We start from the raw sequence: 25,640 nt of genomic DNA, 5'->3' as shown, positions 1-25,640 counted from the left end.
TTCGTTCGTCCCCGACGTCAAGTAGTACCAGTTTCAACTAAGAATAGGCCTAGAATATTAGCCTAGGCCCATGAACTACCTTTGTATTAGCCTATGGTTTGAATTGTTATGTACAGGCTAGTCTGAGTTAATTTGTCCTAAAATGTATGGTAGCCTCCGAATGTAATTTAAGTCAGGACAATTGACATTCAATGCTGTACACAAACACACGAGTAAGAACGGTAATATTATATATTAATATTCTGACATATGATTCCATAATATTAATATGCAACCAAAATCTTGAATATACCTTAACTTATATTATATTCCAACCATAATACTGAAATGATATGATATATGTACAGAAAATATGTAATTACTCGCCAGAAAATCGCTGTCCTTTTTCACAAATGCTCAGACGGGAGATTCCACTTGTCAATAGTATTAAACAAGTACGTGCATAAAGGGATGCTTAGCTTCCCTCAGCCGCCAAAGGCCTCCAGACGATTCCCTGATGAGCTCGCATAGGGCTGCAGTAAACTGACAGACTGCATTAACTTTAATAAAATGCGATTTTCCCAAGTTTGGTATCAGTGAAGGAGCAGAAAGAAGTGAATGTAGCCATTATGACGCAAATGTAAGTAACAACAAGCTATGAACACCCAAATCTTTATCTTCAGTTTTTAAAAAATAATAATAATAAATAAATGAGAAAGTATTTAGGAGCAAATGCGATTTTAACTTTAGGGCAAATGACAGACCCCTACCGCCAACAGCAGAAGAAGAAGTGAATCCAGCCCCTGAACAGTGGGCAGTGTCGGATGAAGTGACAGAGAGTGCAAAACAGGATAGGCTGAACCTTCGCCGGACGAAAAGGTTCCCCTATATCAAGATAGGCCGATGAGACAAGCAGCGAAAAACCGAGATCTCTCTTTGACTTTGCGAAAAACCATCAGACGAGGAGAGGTAAACACAGATGACGATGCTACGCTAGTTGGAGTATGAAAAGAGAGAAACAAGCCGGTAAATAAAATGAAACTATTCAACTATTCAAATATATATTTAAAAATACACGCAGAAATGAGAAATAAAAAAAAAAACAAGCAGGTTCTCGAGAAACAAATGAAATAATTAATCTAACAAGTTATTACAATTATATATATATATATATATATATATATATATATATATATATATATATATATATATATATATATATATATATATATATATATATATATATATATATATATATATATATATATATATATATATATATATATATATATATATATATATATATATATATATATATATGTATATATATATATATCATGCATATATATATATATATATATATATATATATATATATATATATATATATCAGGACAGTGCATAAGAATATACAGATTGTTGAAAACCAAATATTTGCAGCTGGCAGGTGTTTTGGAGTAGGAATCCTACCCTCATTAGTGACAGGTCAACTTTTGAAAATCCCACTATCTTGTTTTGCTTGTTTGTTTGTATGGCGTTTTTACGTTGCATGGAACCAGTGGATATTCAGCAACGGGACCAACGGCTTTACGTGAGTTCCGAAGCACGTCGAAAGTGAATTTCTATCACCAGAAATACACTTCCCTCACACCTCAATGGAATGACCGAGAATCGAACTCGCGGCCAACGAGGTGGCATGCCAACACCATATCGACCACGCCACTGAGGCACTCCAATATCTTGTGGAGGACCGCTTCCCTTTCCCGTCTCTCAGCTGTCTCCTTAAAACCTAAACATCTTTCATATTTCTTTTAAAATTGATGGGTCAAGTTTATCCAAATCTTGACTAATATTCATGTTGTTAGAGGAACTTTCTTTTATAAAGCCAGATTCAGTTATTTATTTCCAGTGCATTATCAGAAAAAACTATCTTTTTCACTCCTGCCCAGTTGACTCCAGGATTGCTTGCACTAACATGTACAAAATTCCAGCGTTCACATGTGGATTTCTTTCACACCTTTTATAGTGTTCTATTCTATTATATATAGTTTTTCCAGTTTGACCAATATAAAAGTTATCACAAGACTTATATGGAATTCAGTATAGACATCATTTTGTACCGTCAGAAGAGTTCTTTATGATTTCATTGTTCTTAAATGCTACATTAACTCCAAATTTCTCAAGTTTATGGGAAGCATATTGGAAATTATTATCATATGGCAGGGCAAAAAAACTTTTTTTGTGTGTTATAAGTTTCTTGTTTGTTGTCATAAAATGTCTTTTGTGTGTGTGTGTGTGTGTTTGCCACTTGTTATTCATTGTCTGATACTGAGTCAGGATATTCAATTTTCTTGCTTGCATCCCTAATCATATCTATTTCATCACCATTGTATTCAGGGCTACACATATACACACAATGCTTTGAAAACATGGATGTGAAAACTAATTTCTAACCTTTACTGCTGTGATAGGAATAAAAAAAAACGTAGGCAGAAATATTGGTGGGTTTTGCATAGTTCTATGTAAAGTAATAGACAATAGAAAATGGTAGGCAAACATCCCTTTCCATTTCCAGAGTGAATTTGATTAATAGCATCAATCCATTTAATTCAGCAAAGAAGTTATTTAGTTCTCTATCCAGCTGTCTGTTCTCTAACTAGCGATCTGTTCTCTAACTAGTTGTTGGTTCTCTAACTAGCTATCTGTTCTCTATCTTGATGTTATTCCCTATCGTACTGTCAGTTCTCTATCCAGACATCACTTCTCTAACCAGCTGTCTGATCTTTGTCTAGCTATCTGTTCTCTTACTAGCTATATGTTCTCCAACCAGCTGTCAGGTGTCTATCCAGCTGTCTGTGCTCTATGTTCCTCCCTGGTCTCTATCTAGTTATTTGTTCTCTATCCAGCTGTTGTTCTCTATGTTGCTCTCTGGTCTCTATGTAGCTTTCTGTTTTCTATCCAGATGTTGTTCAGTTTTCCATCTAGCTGTTGTTTTCTATGCTACTCTCTGGTCTCTATCTATCTATCTGTTATTTTCTGGTCTCTATCTAGCTGTTGTTCTCTATGTGTTCTCTGGCCTCTATCTAGCTGTTATTTTCTAGTTGCTCTCTGGTCTCTATCTAGCTGTTGTTCTCTAGTTGCTCTCTCATCGCTATGTAGCTGTCTGTTCTCTATCCAGCTGTTGTTCTCTATGTTGCTCTCTGGTCTTTATCTGGCTGTCTGTTCTCTATCCAGCTGTTGTTCTCTATGTTGCTCTCTGGTCTTTATCTGGCTGTCTGTTCTCATGTTGCTCTCTGTTTCTCTATGTAGCTGTTGTTATCTATGTTGTTCTCTGGTCTCTATGTAGCTGTCTGTTCTCTATCCAGCTGTTGTCATCTATATTGCTCTCTGGTCTTTATCAGGCTCTGTCTGTTCTCTATCCAGCAGTTGTTCCCTATGTTGCTCTTGGTCTTTGAATCAGGCTGTCTGTTCCTCTATCCAGCTGTTGTTCCTCTAAACGTTGCTCTCCTTGGTCTTATCTGGCGTCTTTGTTCTCTATCCAAAGCTGTTGTTCTTTCCTAAGTTGCCTCTCTGGCCTTTATCTGGATGTGCTGTTCTCTATCCAGTTGTTGTTATCTATGTTGCATATCTTGGGTTTTTATCTGGCTGTCTGTTTCCTCTATACCCAAGGCTGTTGTTCTCTATGTTGCTCTCAGGATTCTTTATCAGGATGGCTGCCTTATTTCTATCAGCTGTTGTTCTCTAACGTTGCTCTCTTCGGTCTTTATCTGGCTGGTCTGTTTCTCTAGCCAGGTTTGTTGGGTTCTCTAAGTTGCTCTATGGTCTTTTATCAGGCTGTCTGTTCTCATCCAAGGCTGTTGTTCTCTAATTTTACTCTAGGTTTCTTTATCCAGGCTGTCAATTGTCTATTTATCCAGCCTGCTGTTCTCTAAGTTGCTCTCTGGACTATCCAGCTGTAGTTCTCTAAGTTGCTCTTATTGCGGTCTTTATCAAGGCCTGGTCTTTGGATTCTCTAATCCAGCCGTTGAATTCTACTTTAAGTTGACCTTTACTCCAGCAGGTCCTTTATCAGGTGTCTGTTTCACTATCCAGCTTGCGGTTCTCTTTAAGTGCGCTCTGGTCTTTAAATCAGGCTGTCTGTTCTTCTATCCAGTGTTGTTATTATGTTTGCCCTCTCTGGTCTTTATCAAGGCTTTGTACTTGTTCTAACATCAGGCTGTTTGTTCTCTAAGTTGCTCTTTGATCTGTTTAATCTTGGCACTGTCTGCTTCTATTAATCCGCTGGTCTTGTTCTCCTAAGTTGCCCTCTGGTCTTATCTGGCACTGGTCGGTTCTTCTATCCAGAGTTGGGGTCTCTAAGGTGGCTCTCGTCTTATCTTGGCTGTTTGTTCTCTTTATCCAGCTGTTGTTTTTCCTAAGTTGCTCTCTGGTCTTTATTATGGCTTGTTGTTCTCATCCAGCGTTGTTCTCTTTAGTTGTTCTCTGCGTTCTTTATAACGGCGGTGTTCTCTATACAGCTGTTGTTCTCTAAGTTGCTCTCTGGGTCTTTTTCTGGCTTGTTTTTTGTTTCTCTATCCAGCTGTTTGCTGTTCTCTACAGTTGCTTCTTTCTGGTCTTTATCGGTCTATTGTTTTGTCAGTCTCTATCACCAGCTATGCTATCTCGTTCTCGTATCCAGCTGTTGTTCCTCTTGGTTTACTCCTTCTGGTTCAATTTAGCCTGGCGTCTGTTCTTTATCCAGGCTGGTTTTGTTTTCTATGTTTGCTCCTCTGGTCTTTATCTGGCCGTCTGTTCTCTATCCAGCTGTTGGTTTCTCTTTGTGTTGCTTCTCTGGTCCCTTTCTGGCTTTATTCTGTTCTCTTTATCCAGCCTGTTTTTTCTTAATGTTGCTCTCTGTCTTTAACTGTCTTTGTTCTCTATCCAGCTGTTTGTTTTCCTCTGTTTGCTCGCTGGTCTTTTTCTGGCTGTCTGTTTCTCTATTCAGCTGTTGTTCTCTTTAATGCTCTCTGTTTCCCTATTTCTGGCTGGGTCTGTTCTCTTCCAGCTGTTGTTTCTCTAAGTTGCTCTCTGGTCTTTAAATCGGCTGTCCTGTTCTCTATCCAAGCTGTTTTCTCTAGGTTGCCTCTCCTGGTCTTTATCTGGGCTGTCGTTCTCTATCCCAGCTTGTTCTTTTTCTCTGTTGCTCCTCTGGTCCTTTATCTGGCTGTCTGTTCTCTATCCAGCTGTTGTTTTCTGTGTTGCTCTCTGGTCTTTATCTGGCTGTCTGTTCTCTATCCAGCTGTTGTTCTCTATGTTGCTCTCTGGTCTTTATCTGGCTGTCTGTTCTCTATCCAGCTGTTGTTCTCTATGTTGCTCTCTGGTCTTTATCTGGCTGTCTGTGGTTCTTTAATTTCCACTGTTGGTTCTCCAACTTGGCTCCTCTGTTCTTTATCCAAGGCTGTGTTTCTCCACCAGCTTTCTTCTCTTTAAGGGTGCCCATTCTTCTTGGTCTATCCCTGGCTGGTCTTTGTTCTCTAACCAGCTGTTGTTTCTCTAGTTGCTCCTGGTCCCTTTAATCTGGGCTGTCTGTCTCATCCAGCTGTTTTCTTTTTCTGTTTTGCCTCTCTGGTCTTTATCTGGCTGTCTGTTCTCTATCCAGCTGTTGTTTTCTGTGTTGCTCTCTGGTCTTTATCTGGCTGTCTGTTCTCTATCCAGCTGTTGTTCTCTATGTTGCTCTCTGGTCTTTATCTGGCTGTCTGTTCTTTATCCAGCTGTTGTTCTCTATGTTGCTCTCTGGTCTTTATCTGGCTGTCTGTTCTCTATCCAGCTGTTGTTCTCCAAGTTGCTCTCTGGTCTTTATCTGGCTGTCTGTTCTCTATCCAGCTGTTGTTCTCTATGTTGCTCTCTGGCCTCTATCTAGCTGTCTGTTCTCTATCCAGCTGTTGTTTTCTGTGTTGCTCTCTGGTCTCTATCGAGCTGTCTGTTCTCTATCCAGCTTTCTGGTCTCTATGTTGTTCTCTGGCCTTTATCTAGCTGACTGTTCTTTATCCATCTAGTGTTCAATATCCCGACTTTGCTGAAGAACTTTTGTACCAAATTCCGTATACCTAAAATTTGTGGCAACTTTTATTTTTGGTCAAATTAGAAAAACATTGATAAAGATAATAGAATAGCATAAAGGATGCATAAGAAATATACAGGAGAACAGCGGAATTTTTATACAATTTATTGCAAATAATCCTACTACCATCTAGGCAAGAGCAAAAGAGATAGTTTATCTTAATAGTGCACTAAAAAGAAACATGATTGAGACTAGGTTTTTTAAAAGAAAGTTTCTCTAAGAACGGGATTATCCGTCGAGGCATGTATCAATTTGATCCATTGATTTTAAAAGAAATATTAAAGAAGTTTAGATTTAAGGAGACACGGTAAAGGGGAAGTTGTACAAGTTGACCTGTCAGTAATGACGGTTGGACTTCGCATACAAAACACTTGACAGGAGCAAATACTTGATTTCCAACTGCCTGTATGTTCTTATGTACTGTCTTGCTGGCATACAATTTCTACCATTCTGTATCAGTCCTGTGAAGACGGCTCAGCAATAAAGCCGATACCAGTTAGGATTTTCCACCGTTTTTAGTTGCTTCCCTATATATATAATAATATAGTACATATATATAAAAATATATTTATATATATAATATATATATAATATATTATAATATCTATTATTATAATATATATATATATAGATATATATATAGATATCATATATATATATATATATATATATATATATATATAAATATATATAATATATATATCTATATATATGTGTGTGTGTGTGTGTGTGTATGTATGTCAGTGAATGCGTGTCTTTTGGTGACTTTAGTGTATCGTAAACTTGTTGCTTGAGCTACATATTTAGTCAAGGCTTTAATCCCACAAGATGTAGTCGTATCTCTCTAATGAAAAGGACCTGGGAACGGCTTGATTTTTATTGGAGCAATATCCTGTTCGGTAAGAATAAATTAAGTAGCGTCAAGCTATAAGAGATAACTCACTTTGAAATGTTCAGTTAACCTCTTTGTCTATAGTTCGGTCGTATAAAATGTCGAAGGAGATATTTATTACCCTTGTAACCTTATCTCTCATGCCAAAAAGATCAGGCTCTATGTATATATATATATATATATATATATATATATATATATATATATATATATATATATATACATATATATATACACACACACACACACACACACACATATATATATATATATATATATATATATATATATATATATATATATATATATATATATATATATACATATATATGTAAAGAAAGAATGTGATTTACCCTATTTTGGAAGCATGGCTATTTAGAGGCCTTCTTAATTCCTCACTGAACGAGTGGCTTGCGTACTCGCCTATCAATCTGGTAGCCCGATTTCGCTCCCGGCTGCTACCAATGCAGAACCAGGGGAGTTTATTTCTGGTGATTAAAAATTCATTTCTCGATGTAATGTGGTTCGGATCCTACAATAAGCTGCAGGTCCCGTTGCTAAGTAACCAATTGGTTCCTAGGCACGTAAATTAAAATCTAATCCTTTGGGCCAGCCATAGGAGAGCTGTTAATGAGCTCAGTGGTCTGGTTAAACTAAGATAGACCTAACTTTTAGAGGCCTCCTTCCTATATGAGTCTAGAATGATGATGGGAAAACGAGGAATTTCGCTTCTGCAGAAGGTAAATGAAAGCAACTTCCTTCTACCCCGGATAAAACCGCTTTAAACATAACGAGGTTAAGTCAAATTTATGTTTAGCGTTACTGGTTTGATGTCCATTCCGGTAGCTACGACGGCAACGGAGGATGCTACCGCAGCTGTCGGTAACTTCTTCGAAATGTTTACCGCTGAAAGTAGCATACTTTCCTCTGGGCCCTTCTTTCGTTCTGTTTTTGTATTTTAGCTTATAATATCCAAATATCTCCAACATGAGCCTTAATTGACTGAGAGCCTACATTGAAAATAAAAAAGGCTAGGCTCGGCAGTCTTTAAAGAATATCTTTTGCATTTCAGGAACCATTAATGAAATGCCACTCCCTCTTTGTTGGATTTCTTGACCATGACATCTCTAGTGGCCTTAATTAAGCGGAAGGAAGTACTTCCAACCAAACAGGTTTTGATGAATACACTAAACGATTTTAATGAATACACCAAACTCTACAGTTTATGAGCACTGTAGTAATAATGAAATTCGTAATGATGCATTTTCTTTTCTTCTTTTTCAGCATGCGAATAAGATGGCGGTTTCTCTCATGATACTGATGGTGTGTTACACATGGGTCCCAGATTCCTCCGAAGCCCGTAAGTATCATCCCACAGGCTCTCTCTCTCTCTCTCTATCTATCTATCTCAAAATGAAATCGATAAGTTTGGCTTCGTGCCTTTTATCGAAAATTCATCGCCAATAATCGGAAGAAAAGTGTGAGCAAGTTCGCCTTGAGAGCCACAGTTCTTTCAACAGGATTATTGGTGTTTGTTTAAAAGAAAATGACACCAGGTAAACTCTCCTAAGTAGGTTCCTAAATCTTTAGGCGCGCGTCAATACTTAAAAGCTTTTTAACGGCGATCAATGCTAATCCAGTGGGCATGCCCTGACTATAAGTTATACACTACCATGATGTGCCTCGAATACATCGCATATAGGACACTCTCTCTCTCTCTCTCTCTCAAGTTCCTTAGACTTGGCTTTTACCGAATTATCCCTGACTTGCGTGATTACGAGTCGTATTCCGCCGTCGCCTCTCACGATACGAAGATTACAGTTGACATCACAGCGTGAGGCTCTTAACCGATCCGGTATTTTCGCGAAGTTTGACCGGTGTCAAGTGCTTGCATGCAAGCTGGCGTTAAAGGTTGATTGATCAATGGAAACTACTGATTCAGCTATATTCGTTATGCTTTTTGAATTTGCTTGAGCGCCACTTATCTTTCTTTCATCCTCACTTTCTTTTGTGTGACCATCAGTATGCGCGCGTTTCATTGAGAAAGGGAAACACGTTTGATGCTGATGGAACTTCACCTCTTCTTGGCTTCCGGCATTTTGGGTGTCTGAAATGCTTCAGCCTTCTCATGGATGCACCCATTATTTTAAAGAACCATCTCTGCTTTCAAAGAGAAGGTCCTTTACTGCTTATAGGTGTGCTGAGTTCTGACTACATCTCATCCCAGAGGCTCCATCGTCTGTGATCCTGTTTACGAAAGGAGTCTTTTCTGGAGTGACTGGTTCCGTTTCACAGCTTCGCAGCGCCGAGTCAAATTAAGTCTATTTTTAGTGTCGCTCTTTCCTTTCAGAGGGAGCCTCTTTCCTAAACGATCACAATCCCCGTTTGGAGTACTACCGTCAGAGAACTTTACGTGTTGCACTGTAAGGGAATACTAACAGATGTTTGCGGCGTCGCGTCGGCTGTTAGCTAGACCAATAATTTATAGCCTGTTACTTTACCTCCACTTCCACCTCCTTATTTCATTCTTGCTGTCCAACCACTACAACTGCCTCTTTTCACCGTCTTTTGCGCTGAATGGGAGAAAGTGCCCAAGTGTTGTGCTTGGAAGCCTCAGTTTCACTGAGAAATTAAACTAAGGGAATAATACTTTGGATGCACAGATTTGCGCGACAGGTTTTCTCAGTTTAAACAAGATCGTTTTGTCACACTAAAGCCCCACAGGGGGTGGGGGGTTGGGGCGAGGGGTGTGTGTAGGTTCTTAACAGCTTCTTTTTGGCCACTAGTGGCAACCCCTTTCATTCCTTTTACTGTACCTCCGTTCGTGTTCTCTTCCACCCTCTCTTAACAAGTGTTGCATATAGTGCAACTGCGGGGTTTTCCCCCGGTTACATTCTTAAAACCTGTGTACTCTCAGTTCCCTTTGAGCGTTGAATGATTTCATAGGGCCCAGCACTTGGCCTTAGGCCTAAATTCTAAATTTCTAATTCCAATTTTCCAACTATATTTCATTATTAAAGGCTGACGTTGAAAGGCTGTTAATAGTAAGATAACTTCCGCAGTATTTTTCAGCCTTTGATCAACCCCATTCTTTTTCACTCACATGAAATACAGAATTATTATGCGTTCCTTTAATGGAGAAACGACAAGGGCTCCTAGTCCTATATTTCTCAACAGTTGGACTCCTTACTCTTCTGTTTAAAATGGGTTAAAATTCTTCTCATGTAAAATATTTGCTTTTCATTACTGTTTTTTATATTTTTATTTACGTATTTATGTATTTATTTTTTTGCCTGGAATCTTTTGAAGTTTGTAGGTGGGTATAGTAGCATGCTGCTACACTCCATTTGATGTATATCAATAAACTTTGTTAATTTGAATTTGAATTTTGACTCTTCTGTTTGAATTTCTGTCGCCTCGACGTCACGAAAAGAATGATACAGGAGTTAATAAATAACTAAAGGACTCTTACCTTGCAGGCACCGTTTTAGTGGACATGGCCAGATTCCAGATAGGAGATAATTTCACAATAGATTCCTTGCTGGATGGCGGGCTGGATCTCCTTCCAGATTTGTTCGAGGCGAGTATTGTTACGATTTTATCATCATTATTATTCAGTGAATTCATTTGTTCTCTTTCCAGGAGGTGACCTCAGAAAATACAAGGCAGCAGATTCTATTTGCAAATTTCTTTTCATTTTTCAAAACTAATTCGAAAACGTCATCCTCCAAAATGAATCTTGTATAAACGGAAGATGTGGACTTCATAGCAACTGTCGTTTTCAGGAGAAATCGTCTTGAGCGCTCCCCAGTTCATTGGCCATTGTTAGTGCTTAGACTCTCCAGCATTCTTGTTCGAAATATTTTCACATCTCATACAGGATATATACTCTCTTCAGCTTCAATAATACTTGAGAACTGTGAAGGACCAAAATAATGTATTTCCTGTCACATTCTTTTTTATTAATTTCACATCATTTTCATATTTTTGCTGGCAACTGCACGTTGACTTTCTAGTACTATGCAGCATAAGTCATAGGAAAGTGTTAGCCAACTTATATATGGAGTATTTCGAAACAGCAATTATAAACCCTATCAAAACTACAGATATGATTTAGCTTCGTTATGTAGACAACATTTTAATATACTGGAAAAGCGAGTGGGGTGATTTTGAAGACTTTCTACAAGAATTAAATTCCTTGGTCCCAAGCATAAAATTTAAAGTAGAATGGGAAAACAATAACTAAATCCCCTTTTTAGATGTCTTAATCATCATAACTAATAACAACTATAAATTCACAGTCTACGGGAAAGCGACATTTTCACTTTAATACATACATTTTTACAGCTATCATGACATTTCAGTTAAACTCGGCATAGCAAGTAACTTATTTCTTAGAGCCCTAAGAATTTGCTCCCCAGATTTTCCTAACAAAGAACTTGAAACAATCAGAAATCAACTTATCTTGTTAAAATACCTGAAGCACATAATAGAAAAAGCCATACATAAAGCAAAGAGCATTATTTACAAACCTACAGAAAACAAAGAAGAGGAACAATACACAAACAAAATCATAATCCCTCACGTGGATCATTTTCGATAGATCACAAAAATCTTAGGCCCCTCCAACCCTTTTATCTCCACTTATCTGAATACACTGGGGAAATCCTTAGTCAATGTTCTGTAGAAACCAGTTTCCAAAGACATTGGGGTTTAAGAGATACTCTGTAGGGATTGTGATAAGTCATACTACGGTTTCACTGGAAAATCTCTCTCGGAAAGATTAACGCAACATAAATGATCAGTTAGATATGGACAACATAATTCTGCAATTTTCCATCATATAGAGCTCATCCCGAATCTTATTCAAGAGCAGCTGTCGATACAAATGTCAGATGGTAGAATCTTTACTGTTAAAACAACAAGATAATAGGATCAACCTTTCTGATGGAGCCTGGGACTCCGACCAGATAGACAACACCTTCCTCAGGCAATGATGAAATGGATTAAGACAAGTAACAGAACCTACAGTGGCTTAGAGGTGAACCCAGGCATCACCTAACGGCATCTCCCACTATATTTCGCTAATGAAACTACACTTTAGATGTATCCTGTTGTAACAGAACAAGATATATATATATATATATATATATATATATATATATATATATATATATATATATATATATATAAATTTTTCTTTCCTGTATCTGTGAAGGATATATATATATATATATATATATATATATATATATATATTATATATATATATATATATATATATATATATATATATATGTATCCTTCACAGGATACCGGAAAGAAACATTTCAGTGATCACCACAATTCAGAATTCCAACACATGCAATATTCAGTCAAATAACTTTAAAAGCATGCAGAGATTGTTAGCAGCATAAAAAAAAACCTCGTATTTATGTTTGTATTTGAAAATTTTTGCTTTTAATAACTGACTTTTCAGTAATCATTCATAAACGAATAACGTGCTTTACATTTCATTTACCATCTGTGGACTGTTTACTCCCAGCTACTTATTATTTTTTTATTGCAATATGTACATCAACTTATTTTGCCTGCACTCTTTACACCGTTTGCATCTGAAAGTTGTATTGTGATTAAAAACGTATATATATATATATATATATATATATATATATATATATATATATATATATATATATATATATATATATGATCAAAGGAAGTTTCACATCCTCACTTTCCTACATCTGACGCGTGGAAAACAATATACGTTAACAGACATCTTAACAGGGATTTAAAAGACGAAGAAAATATATTCTAATAAAAGAATATAGGTTTCTTTTCGAATGAATATTTGTTTCATAATTAGTAAGGAGATTTCATAGCTCTATATTAATTTTTCAATATTTCATACCCACAGGTGACGTTGACGCTTCATTTCCGCATACGCCATTTCACATCCCACATCCCTCTCGTCAGTTATTCCGTCAACGGGTCGAGCGAAGAGTTGCTGGTGGGTGAGTTCTTGTTCATTTCTCTCTAAGTATCTCCCCGTTTGTCGGTCCCGAAGCTATAAACTGCTGTTGAACACAAGCTTCTTCTTTCCCACCGTTATCCCTACACTAAGGGGTTGGTTGCCGTGTGCGCCTTTCCTTACAACATCAGGCATGGTTTATTATTTGGCAAAGGGGTTTTTACGACTGCATACCCTTGCTGCCGTCAACCACAGTTATTGGCGATGGGCCTAGCTTTCGCCTGAAAAGTCCACCTGCAAGGCAGCAGTTTCCACAGTTATTGGCGGTGGGCCTAGCCTTTTATTAAAAAAGTAAGACAGCAAGGCAGCAGCTGTCCGTTTAGTCGCCTTTTATGACACATAGGACTTATGGTGGTAGTATTCTTACACTACTACCACTGGGTGGTGCTGTAGGACACACGCTGCCCTCATGAAATTCTATATCTCTTTTAACGTAATATGAAGAATATGAATCGAACAACATACCATCACGGTCTACATTAAGGAGGTTAGGCCTAAATCTTACAGCCTTCTGCTGAGTGAGAGCCCATGCCAGGTCAGCGTGAGGCTAGCTATATAAGTCTAAGTAGTAGTAGTAGTAGTAGGTCTACACGCCTTCCACTTGCCGTAACACACCTCCTTTATCTAACGTTCCCCGTTTTTGGCAGAGCTCGTCCCGAAGAAGAGGGACATACACGTCTTCTGCTGCAGCGGCGTCGTTGCGGAAGCGATCAGATACGAGCCCAAAATGTCCAAATGGGTCCACTTTGGTGTTGCACTCAACCTGACCGGCCGCACCCTCTACCTCATCAACGATGGACAAGTGAGTGGTCAGTTTGTCACTGGATGGCTCTATTTCAGGTGAAGAATTCTGAGTTATTCGGTTAATGCATAAATAAAGATTATATGGAAAGTGCATAATCAAACCATTGTTTTAATCCTATTACTATTTGGGCAAGATAGAAAGATTATTGCAGAGTCAAACATTGGAGAAGTTTAGGTAGAATCACAACAAACTAATCAGATCTTTGAACTTTCTAGCCTCTAAGGATGGGATCAATACAAGGGTCAGAAACAGAAGATTTTAAAATCCCTTGGAGGAAGAAAACAGGTTGTGACTCTTTAGATCTTGCCGCATCTGGGAGGTCCCTACGCAAACGAATGCGTGGATGAATAGGTCCCCTTGTGTTCGTCAAGGGGATCCCTAGGACGATAAAAAATGAGCTTAACTCAACTATTTTAAAGTGGATGGGTAACAGCAATTTCTGCTCGGACAAAGCAGTCTCTCTCTATGCGCCTTATGCTACTTTTTCCACTCTCTGCTTATGTATGTTTAAAGAATGAAATTTCTCACTACTGAACAGGTTATCTTTAAATATGGGAATCTGAACACATAAATACATATTTTACAACATGATGCACAGTTTCTGAGGGGAATTAATTGCATTACCAAAATCATAAGTTGCATTACAAAACTTACATTATAAATATACTATATATATATATATATATATATATATATATATATATATATATATATATATATATATATATATATATATATATAAAACAATGGTGGCCACAGCCGGGTATACATCAATGAGAAGGACATAAAGACTTGCTAAAAGGGTCAATTTATTCCCGACGTTTCGTAATGTCTTCATTACATTTTCGAGGGCTGTACAAAATAGATAACATAAAATAAATTAAAAAAAGCTAAGAATTTGAAATTTAAAGATAAAAGTTGCACAATAATTACAAACTTAAAATATTAAAAAGACTAAAAGGACACCTTTAAAAAACACAAAACGTAAAATAAATAGGAAAAAATTATTAAAAGTAAAAAAAATAAAAAAAAAACAAAAATAGGACAAATTCAGAAATTAAGTAAATCTGGAAATGTCGGGAATAAACTGACACTTTTAGCAAGTCTTTATGTCTTTCTCCTCATTGATATATATATATATATATATATATATATATATATATATATATATATATATATATATATATGTGTGTGTGTGTGTGTGTGTGTGTGTGTGAGAGAGAGAGAGAGAGAGAGATGTATGGAGATTCATTGGTTTGAAGGGTGGCGCCATATACAGAGGTGGCACTCTGCCAGGATGGTCAGTCATCTCTGGGATTAATATCCAGTCTTGTTGAGAAACCTTCCGTCCTGGTCCTGCCCAGTAATTAACGTTACCATTCTGTTCTATTTCAGGAAACTAGAGTCAACTTAAAGATCGACTATTCTAAAATTGGCGTCGGTAACAAGTTAGCAGTGCGAGGAGGTGGACGTTTTGTGCTCGGCCAGAGGCTGTATTCCCCTGAGGGCGGATTCCATGTTCTAGAGTCGGTGGATGGGGACTTTGCTGATTATAGATTCTATAACACGTCCTTGTCGTCGAGTGAAATATCAGAGCTACTGACATGTCAAAATCCATCTCTATATCGTCAGCCCTTTATTACTTTGAGGCATAGTTCCTTAAAGATAGTTGGCACTGTAGCGCTTGATAAAATGGATCTTGATGCAATTTGCAAAGATCACGTCCCCGAGTTTTACTTGTTCTTTTCAGAGAAAAGGAGTTTCAAGAATGCTCTATCTTGGTGCCATAAAATCAAGGGAGAAATAGTCCTCCCGCAAGAGCCAGAACTGAATGAGATGCTGTTTCACGCTTTCTGGCCGCAACGAGAGAAGTGCCAGGATATTTGGACTCACCTCTTCTGGCTTGGCTTTGAAGGAGACCTGCAAAACCGAACGTGGCACAAGCTTATTGACAGGAAGACACCGGAATGGTTCAATTTCCTCTCGCTCTATAGGAGTGTGACGACAGAATATCAATGTGGCGCAACTGTCAGTCATGATCCGTACAAATGGGCAGCTTGCCCCTGTGGAATCGAGGCCTGTACCGTGTGTAACTTCACCACCTACCCAGACCTGAGATTGAGAGGAATGTGTAAAGTTTCTCTCTTGGATAAAGACTATTCTTTTCGAGAGAACAGCGACTACAGGCTGGTGTTTGAAGGTCTTTGGCATACCATGATTGTGTTTGAGGAGGAGACTTGGGTCATGAAGAGTCGCCTTTATCAAAACATTTCTGGGAGAATGATTCTGAAGACAAGAGGAGAGTATCCTGTTGGGGTCCACACATGGACGCTCACTGGTGATCGATGTACGCAGCAAGAGGTGGGTCATTGTGCTTTTTATAAAGATGATTCAGTAGGATTGAATGCACGATGGAGATGGGGAAAATATAGCAGTACCTACTACGAATGGTAGCGAGGGTTTGGATGGATAGATCTCCGACTTGGTGGGGTTACTACTGCTGTGCATGGCGTCGATTTCAGATGAAATAGCTTTATGTATATGCATAGTCATTTCATGGTTGAGGACTAAACGTGTCTTTTAGGTTTACCAGTTGTAATTTCAAGATTTACAGAGAAAGTCAATTTTCCATCTAGCACGATTCCACGTAACAAAGACTGATGTCAAAAATATAACAAGAAAACCCATATATAAAAATACGTCTATAATATCTAGGTTTGATCTCTGCATTCAAACAATGAGAACAGTCAGATATGAAGTGCAACATCTCGGTTTTTAAACATAAAAGATTTGCACATTTCTTCTGTCATAAACTGAGTGAATGAATGAATGAATTAAAACGACAAGAATGATTAATATGTAATATCTAGCATTTGTTCGAAGCAATCTATTTTGTCTTCTTCAATGGATTAACTGGAGGGAAAAGCCAAGTGAATATCATTGGTTGATAGGTCGCTAGGCGAATCGTGACTGCATGACAGCTGTATTTTCAGAAGTCAGTAAAGGCATAACATGGCTGGCTGTGAGACGACAAAAAGACAACAGAATTAAGGCTTATATGTACTGGACAGAACGAAAACAGAAAAAAAAATATATATGAAAATTTAATATAAGAAGGTCAGACTTCCGGCAACTGAAACAAGACTTAGCTTCTTATGCCATTCTGAAAGAGTTTAACTATGTAATGTCCTGTATCAGCCACAGGATATTTCACAGAGATTAAATAAAGAAGAAAAAACACAGCAAATTGGTTATACGTCATATATTATAGATAATCATTGTCCAGTATTTCCTACAGTGCAATTGTCCTCCAGATCAGAGATGTGACCTATCTCTTGGGTGTACTGACATCTGTTCCTTGAGCAGCGATAGCAACAGCGGTTCCCCAGCCAATGAGGGCCTGTAGAAATTTAGCAGGTGTCTGAAAAATCTGCACTTTAGGGATGTAGGGCGTAAGGAGTTGGTTAAGCTTATTTTGCGAGTTGGTATCTGGCTGATGATTGGCTTGAGGTGGTTTCAGGTTTTCTGGTCTGGTTACGCGGCTAAAACTGTTTCAAGGCGGGAAAGAGGCTCTTGCCGGTCTTGTCGGGACTCTATATCACAGACTTGGTTCTTCTACAGTGAGGACAAGTCCAGACAAAACCCTTTTCTTGACAGATTGGATAGACTGGATTGGAATACTGACTTGAATGGGGAGTAAATTGTCTGTATATAAATAGATGCCAGACTTGCAGATTTTCTTAAGGTAATAGGTAAATGTCGCGAAAAGTGTGAGCTCCATTTTTCTCGACCTAAATCTCCACCTGCGTTCTAGACTTAGCATGAGAAGAAGAAGAAGTCAGGCAGCGGGAGAATTGGTTCCCCTTATGAATGAATCGTTGTATGTAATTTATACTTCTGAAGCTGCTGAATCTCACGAACAGTATTGTTAATAGTAATTGAATCTTGTTTTGAATCACACTTGTCATAATTCGGATAAGATAACTATGGATCTTAGAATCATGGACTACAAAAAGGCCGACGGAGCAAGCAGAGGGCGATTCGGTGGCCTTATTCTCTTGGCACCCAACAAGGTAGTAGTATAGATCCTCATCACTTTATGTTCACAACCAGGACCGTGTACCCACTGTAATGGAAAGATTTTTCATTCCCATGTCCGTCAGCCAGGGTTTGTTTTAATCAACGGGATTCACGTAATATCAGTGTCATTATCAGTGTAATCTGCCTTTTTCCTATGTCGAATTTATCAGTTTTTTTCACTAATCAATTTCTCCACAAGTGTGTGTGTCACGTGGCTTTATTTGAACGCGAGATGCAGCAGTGTTTCATTAATGTGTTTTGCAGTCGTTCCATTGTACATATTAGAGTAAAGGAGGGATCTTTTTGTAATTAAATTTGTAAAAACCAGTACCTTTCCACTCGACCTTCTTTTTGGGGCATGTTGACTTTGCCGAGGGGTTAGGCTATCTCTCTCCAATAACACCAGGAAATAACCGGGGCCCAGTCGTGGGGCGAAATTCACGACGGTAATCATCCCTGTTTGTGGTCTCTTTTCCATTAAGTAAGAAACGATTCCATTCTCTATTTAAATCCAAATGCTGGCATATAAATGAACGAAAAACTTTCAGTGAAACAGCTTGCATTGATCTGTATTTCAGACCAAATTCCTGTTGACCTCCTGCAACACCAGTCAGTACACTTGCAACGACGGGTCGTGCATTCAGAAAGAGGCTCGATGTGACTTGTCGATGGACTGCGCTGACGAGAGCGACGAGATGGACTGCTCAGTGGTTGTGGTACCTGACCTGTACTCAGAGAACATTCCCCCACCAAACGTCCAGGAGGTGGCTTTGCCGGTGAACATTTCCTTCAACATCACCTCCATCAAGGAGTTCGACCTCACTTCGTTCAGCATTGGGGTGGATATGATGATCACCACTAAGTGGGAAGACCGGAGGCTCAAGTACAAGAACATCAGGCCAACTATAAGGCGAATCAGCTGCAGAACAAGCAGTCCGTCTGGGTTCCGCAGCTCAAGTATCGGGATGGAACACTCAGCGCTGCTAAACAGGACAGCCACTCGGATAATCTATACGTAAGCCGCATGACGAGAGCTCTGCCTGATGATTCCACCTCTATACTCGAAGGTACAGTTACGCGATCCCCACGGGATCACTCGATTTCATCCGTTTCTGGGAGCAAGAGACAGTTTCTTGTAGGCCGTTGAAATAGGGACTATATCAACTGCCTACAAGATTCCCAACCTTTATACCTTCAAGGAACCCCTGAAACTATTTTTCATATCTTAGGAAACCTTTATCTGTGTGTGTGTGTGTGTGTGGTGGTGTGTGTGTGTGTGTGTGTGTGTGTGTGTGTATATATATATATATATATATATATATATATATATATATATATATATATATATATATGTATGTATGTATGTATTACTTAATATACATCATATAATATCTACCACTGCTACTCGAGCTGTGTAAATTCAGATCAGCGTCACATGCAATACATATTTACTTCAAGACTTCTTGCAGAACCCCTGATAATGGAATGAGGAACCCCATGGTTCCGTAGAACCCTGGTTGGGAATTGCTGGACTATAGGATCATTTCAGCTGAATATACAATTTTAAAAATTACATTGCTCATTTTTGCGCGACGAGACTAGGGACAAAATTATCATTGAAGCCAAGTAATAGAAGTTTATGTATAGATATATTATTTTATTGCATCACAGGTAAATTTACTAAAGGTCTGTATCTCACAAACGATGGTAGAACAAAGCACAACACCTATTTCTATCTTGCATCCATGTGAGATAGATTAGATCTGGTCAGTAGGGCGACTGTTTCGGTATGTTTTTTTTTTTTAAGAGCGTTTTCATTAAAAGTCATTTGTGCGTGCTTTAGGGTCCAGATTTTTGGTTTGGAAATCATTATTCCTCTGCAATTGAAAGTTAGATGGATTTAAGTTACACTTACTTGATAATTCATACATTACATAATGATGGTCCCATTTGAATGTTCACATATCCATGTCCCCCGCCACTCTCTCTCTCATATATATATATATATATATATATATATATATATATATATATATATATATATATATATATGTATATATATATATATTGTGACGAAGTGGCCTAGAGTTTCTGGGTCTGGATACCATTAATACTTAGGGGAAGTAGCCAAAGATCTGTGTCTGGACACCATTAATATTTGTTAACCCAAATTGCCAAGTATCTGGTTACTACACTTACCATTTGTACTAGTTAGCACAAGAGACCCTTTTATTCCTGGGTCTAGGACACCCTTTGTACTTGGGGCACAGTTTGATCAAGTACTTGGTTATTGCTTACCTCACTACAGCCAGACACCTGACCCTTCATCACAAATACTAAACGACTGAATACTCTAAAGGTGATCCCTTATAGAACTGAACAGTCAAGAAAACAACCAGTCTAAGCTCATTAAAATGGATGTGAGGTCATCTTAATTAGAGGGCATCACTCCTTCTGCAATTTCAAAACTAAGTATTTACCTGATTCTGATTCATTTGAGGGAAACGGCACAATTACCACTCTATATTTCTACCTAAACAAAAATAAAATATAATACTGGTGGTATAATAAAATGCTCATATAAATTTTAAATACAAAAATTTATTTCTAAATTCAAAATTCATAAGTGAAATTCACAATCTCAGGGAAATTGTTATTACTTGAAAACAAAAGTTTAATTAATTCTTAAATTAATTATCAAGCAAAATTAAATCTAAGTTTATCAAGAAAATTAATTAAATTAAATTATAAAGCAATAATTAAATTTGAAATGAAATTTAATTAAATACAAATTAATTTGAAAGTGTTAGATTCAAACAATTACACAATAAAATATTATTCAAACTAATTAAACAAAATAAAGACAATGCAAAAATACATAATTCATAGTATGAAAACAATTAAAGCATTGACAGTACAAACATTAAGCATCTAAAATGGATATGTCAAAAGAACAAAGCAGAAGAAACATGTATTAAAAATGATAATCTTATCAAAACCTTGTAAAATAAATCCTCGAAGTGCACTTCAAAACATTTGAAAAATACCCGTATACGCAGTTGCAACTCCTCAATCAAAAGAAAAGGCCTGTTACAATTTCAACCTCTTCCATATTTTCGTGGGCGCCTTCACAAAAATAATATTAATAACATTATGCTCAGATTCCACAAACAACACATACACTAAGACAGTTACTGAGTGACCAGCTCAAATATAAATGTGAGTTACATTACGTTAATGAAACAGTCTCGTGAACGAGCGAGCGCGAGAGAGAGAGGTTTGAGAGAGAGAGAGAGATTTCTCCCTAACGCACCCAACCAGGTATCAGAATCGAATGAATAGTTCTCTATCCCCGTAAGCGTATGGGCATATGGGTCGATTAGCATCGAGTTCAAGACGAAAACATGTTACGTCATCTCTCTATGTTAAACATGAATAACATCATTGTAGGGAAGGTTCTCGAAGGACTCGATGTTGCCTGGGAGGTCCCTACGCATGTTTGCGCGGATAAAGAAATCAGCTGGCTCAGGCATTCTCTTTCTTTTTGTCTTACGTACATTTTTCCTCTCTCTGCCTTATGTATGTTTAAAAATTAAAAGTTACACTACTTAACATGTGTTATCTTTAAATGTGGGAATCTGAACACAAAAACACATTTCATAACATGATACACAGGTTCTGAGGTGAATTAACCATATTACCAAAATTATAATTGCATTACAAAACTTACATTATAAGAATATATATATATATATATATATATATATATATATATATATATATATATATATATATATATATATATATATATATATATATATCCCATATCCGTCTGGGTTGCCTGTTGTTGTGCTGTACCTTGTAAGTTTTTTTCACAATACGTAATGTGTTTCTCCTTCTTTTGCAGATATAGTTTACAGTGGAAAGGGGAATCCGCTCGTCTACGAGAAAGAAGTAACCGTTGACTTCAAGTGTCACTTCCGCCTCCAGATGTATCCATTTGACCGGCAAGTCTGCTTCTTGGAATTCATTTTGGAACTGTCCTCAGACTTGGGAGTCTTAATACAGGAAAGTGGTGCCGCAGTTTCGTTACTCCGGGTACTCAGAATACTGCTCTAACGCGTTTTGTGCATAGAAGATGACGAGGTTCTTTTACCAGTACTTCCTGTTGACATTTTCTCAATTTGACGGAAATCCTTTTCTTCTTTCAGGATGGGGAAGGCGTCACTTTTAGCGGGAAGCGAGTGTTACTGGAGTACAAATTGTTGTCAGAAAGGTATAGAAACTACACCAGAGATTCTCTCAGCCACGTGAGGGTAAGTTATGGTGGGGCATCTTCATAACATATGCAACTCTCGTTTGAGCTCTTAGGTAGGCCTTATTTTCAGACAGACATTTTCACAATTCCATTGAACTGTTCTAAAGTATACGTATTTCATTGTTTGTCAGATTTATGTAATAAATCTATCGTATGGTTACATTGTTATCCAATAAGAAATGAGCATGCATAACAAACGAAAACCAAGCATGCATAGAATGTAGCGTACATCCGCAAAGCCCCACTGGACGATGGTGAAATCCAATGACTCAAAGTGAGTACAAAGACTATGGTACTACCTTGACTGAGGTCCAAAAAAATTTCAGCGATGGAGGTTGTAAAATGGCAACAAAATGAGAAAGTAGTTTTAGTCCACTTCTTTCATTGCAGCTGTTCTTATTTTCTTCCATTCAGTGTTTTTCAACCGATGTCGTCCTCTCACTCAGGTGGGCTATTATCATTATTATTATTATTATTATAATTTTGGTAGAAGACCCTCTTTTAGGCAAATGCTCTTAAAAAGGATGGCAGAATTAAGCGAGTTGATTTTATATATTGTTTTTTCTATTTTACTTACAATTTGCTTCTCAGGCTCAGGGATGTTTCTGAGTAACTGGCCAATATTCATATTGGGAATTTTCAAAAAATTGTAAATGCTGAAGGTAATCTTTTATTAGAATATTAGAACAGGATATCAGGTCCAGGTCAAGCAGGGGTCGTCGTCGGTGCCGGTATTATTCCGTAGGCATAATTCAGTTCGGGCCGGGGTCGTCTTTGGTTTTAAGGGCTGGTATTGGTGCTGGTATCACGTGACGTTTCGACCTTCTCGCAGGTCATCTTCGTACGAGTCAGTTGAAGAGACTGTAGCAAGAAAGTTTGTGGGGCGGTATTTAGCCAGGACTGCTCATAACAAACGGATAAAAAGAAATTATATTATCCCTAATATCGAAATAATAGATCTGACAACGGATCCCCGACGTCTGCGCCTCCTACAAGCTCTCCATATAGGTAAGGAGAAACCAGATTTAAACATCACTCAAGAAACGTTTCTCCTTCCCACCGCTGCCCGGAGAGCAGCGAACGACTCCCCAACAATGCCAGATAATCAGGAGCCCCCACAGGATGATAGGATTCCCCAGGCACACTACTGTGGCGCTCGCACAAGAGAATCCCCGAGACCTTCGAGGCGAGACCCTCGACTTCGCCCAAGTCCGGCCTGACCAATGAGAATGCAACTCTAGGTCCGAGCCACTATAAATACCGCCCCGCAAACTTTCTTGCTACAGTCTCTTCAACCGACTTGTCCGAAGATGACCTGCGAGAAGGTCGAAACGTCACGTGATACCAGCACCAATACCAGCCCTTACAACCAAAGACGACCCCGGCCCGAACTGAACTACGCCTACGGAATAATACCGGCACAGACGGCGACCCCTTCTTGACCTGGATCTGATATCCTGTTCTGATAAAAGATTACCTTCAGCATTTACAATTTTTTGAAAATTCTCAATATGAATATTGGCCAGTTACTCACAAACATCCCTGAGCCTGAGAAGCGAATTGTAAGGAAAATAATATTTATATATATATATATATATATATATATATATATATATATATATATATATATATATATATATATATATATATTTCTATCTGACTTTGAATTACTCTAATAATTAGTAGATGGAAAGAAACGTAAATAATTTTTTCTTATTCCTGAGCGCTTGCCTAAAGAGAAAAATTGACTATATATATATATATATATATATATATATATATATATATATATATATATATATGTATGATATATATATATATATATATATATATATATATTATATATATATGTCAATTTTTCTCTTTAGGCAAGCGCTCAGGAATAAGAAAAAAATTATTCACGTTTCTTTCCATCTACTAATTATTAGAGTAATTCAAAGTCTAGATAGAAATATAGCACATGCGAATAATGCCACTGGCTTCAATTGCATAAGAGGGAATATATGCCCAAATAGCTTGCATATATATATATACATATATATATATATATATATATATAATATATATATATACATATATATATAAGTAAGCGAATCCCACAGGAAAATGATAGTGAGAAATCCAAGTGCTTTCGTCTTTACTCAGACATTGTTAAGGAGTTAATGAAGTACAATTGGAGAGAAAGGTCTCAGGTACAAAACAAGATCAAGAATACCAGATGGTTAATTGTCAAAAGGGTAAAAATTAAAAGAGATAATCCAGGATTATCGGATATCACACGGTCACAAACCTAACCGAAATTACAAAGTACCTTTACAGTCCAAAACATGTAAAAACTGAATATATTAATTTTGTTGCTTATATTTATCTACAACTTTTTCATAATGAAAGCATCAAGTTTAAATAAACCAAGACTTAAATTTAGAACATTTCTATTATTTGACTTGATGAAACAAGATTCAATGATATTCCTTTTAACTGTGTCATTACATGGGATTAAGGCTCTTGCTTGACTCCAGTTAATAGGATGGTCTAAATCTCTCATATGTACGAATAATGCGTTCGATATTTGCCCAGTTCTCACAGAATATTGATGTTGTTTGAGACATTGTGAAAGAGATTTACAGGTCTGTCCGTAATAGACTTTATCACACTTTTTGCAAGGAATTTCATATATGCAGCCTGGAAGATCTTTAGGAGAATTTTTTATTATTAAACTCTTGACATTAATATTACTGAAAACAACATTTATGTTAAAAAGCTTCAAAATTCTAGGAATATCTAAAAACCCTTCATCATAGGGTAATTTTAGAATGTTATGCTTACTAAATTCAAGTTTGTCATCAGTTGAATAAAAAAAATTTCTAGCTCTTTTCCATGCCACATCTATAAAAGTCCTTGGGTATTTAAGTTTCGATGCAATATCATATATAGTTTTAATTTCAGCATCAATAAACTGCGGGCTACAGACACGTAAAGCCCTTAGGAACATCCCAGAAAAAACAGAGAATTTAACATTTTGATGGTGATTGGAGTAGTAATGAACAAAAGAGGCAATGTTAGTTGATTTTCGAAAGACTGAAAAGGTGAAATTTCTATCATTTATATGGACAGTTACATCAAGAAAATTCAAATTACAATTTCTTTCTTCCTCTACAGTAAATTTTATAGAAGGGACCAAATTATTGAGATTATTAAGGAATTCCTGGAGGTTTTTTGAGACAAAACTCTTACCAAGAATTTGGCCCCAAAAAGTTATTTGGTTTAGATATGTGGATGATATCTTCTGTATTTGGCCAGTTCACGAAAACCTCCAGGAATTCCTTAATAATCTCAATAATTTTAGTCCCTTCTATAAAATTTACTGTAGAGGAAGAAAGAAATTGTAATTCTTGATCTTGTTTTGTACCTGAGACCTTTCTCTCCAATTGTA

The 25,640-nt window shown here is 37.3% G+C and overlaps 1 protein-coding gene and 1 long non-coding RNA gene across 2 annotated transcripts in view; both read left to right on the top strand.

The window, feature by feature from the left end:
- The first annotated feature begins 12,902 nt into the window (after nucleotides 1–12,902).
- On the top strand, nucleotides 12,903–21,979 carry LOC135212342 (uncharacterized). The gene is made up of 5 exons (XM_064245746.1): nucleotides 12,903–12,987; nucleotides 13,652–13,806; nucleotides 15,205–16,170; nucleotides 18,468–18,956; nucleotides 21,797–21,979. The coding sequence occupies exons 2-4, from the start codon at nucleotides 13,732–13,734 to the stop codon at nucleotides 18,906–18,908; spliced, it is 1,482 nt and encodes a 493-aa protein (XP_064101816.1). The 5' UTR covers nucleotides 12,903–12,987; nucleotides 13,652–13,731; the 3' UTR covers nucleotides 18,909–18,956; nucleotides 21,797–21,979.
- A 91-nt stretch (nucleotides 21,980–22,070) lies between these two features.
- Nucleotides 22,071–25,640, top strand: part of LOC135212343 (uncharacterized) — a 42,791-nt gene continuing 39,221 nt past the window's right edge. Inside the window, exon 1 of the long non-coding RNA XR_010313875.1 lies at nucleotides 22,071–22,205. This is a non-coding gene — a long non-coding RNA (uncharacterized LOC135212343). The remainder of the gene's footprint in view (nucleotides 22,206–25,640) is intronic.

Source organism: Macrobrachium nipponense, chromosome 40, assembly GCF_015104395.2.
Source record: "Macrobrachium nipponense isolate FS-2020 chromosome 40, ASM1510439v2, whole genome shotgun sequence".
Taxonomy (NCBI): domain Eukaryota; kingdom Metazoa; phylum Arthropoda; class Malacostraca; order Decapoda; family Palaemonidae; genus Macrobrachium; species Macrobrachium nipponense.
Note: the sequence above shows the minus strand (reverse complement) of the source record. Positions and strands in the feature narration are given on the sequence as shown.

What these genes read in the sequence shown, in the direction of transcription:
- LOC135212342 (XM_064245746.1), top strand. Translation starts at nt 13,732, where the DNA reads ATGTCCAAATGGGTCCACTTTGGTGTTGCACTCAACCTGACCGGCCGC. An exon ending in ACCTCATCAACGATGGACAA is followed by an intron (nt 13,807 to 15,204) that starts GTGAGTGGTCAG and finishes GTTCTATTTCAG; the next exon opens with GAAACTAGAGTCAACTTAAA. An exon ending in ATCGATGTACGCAGCAAGAG is followed by an intron (nt 16,171 to 18,467) that starts GTGGGTCATTGT and finishes TCTGTATTTCAG; the next exon opens with ACCAAATTCCTGTTGACCTC.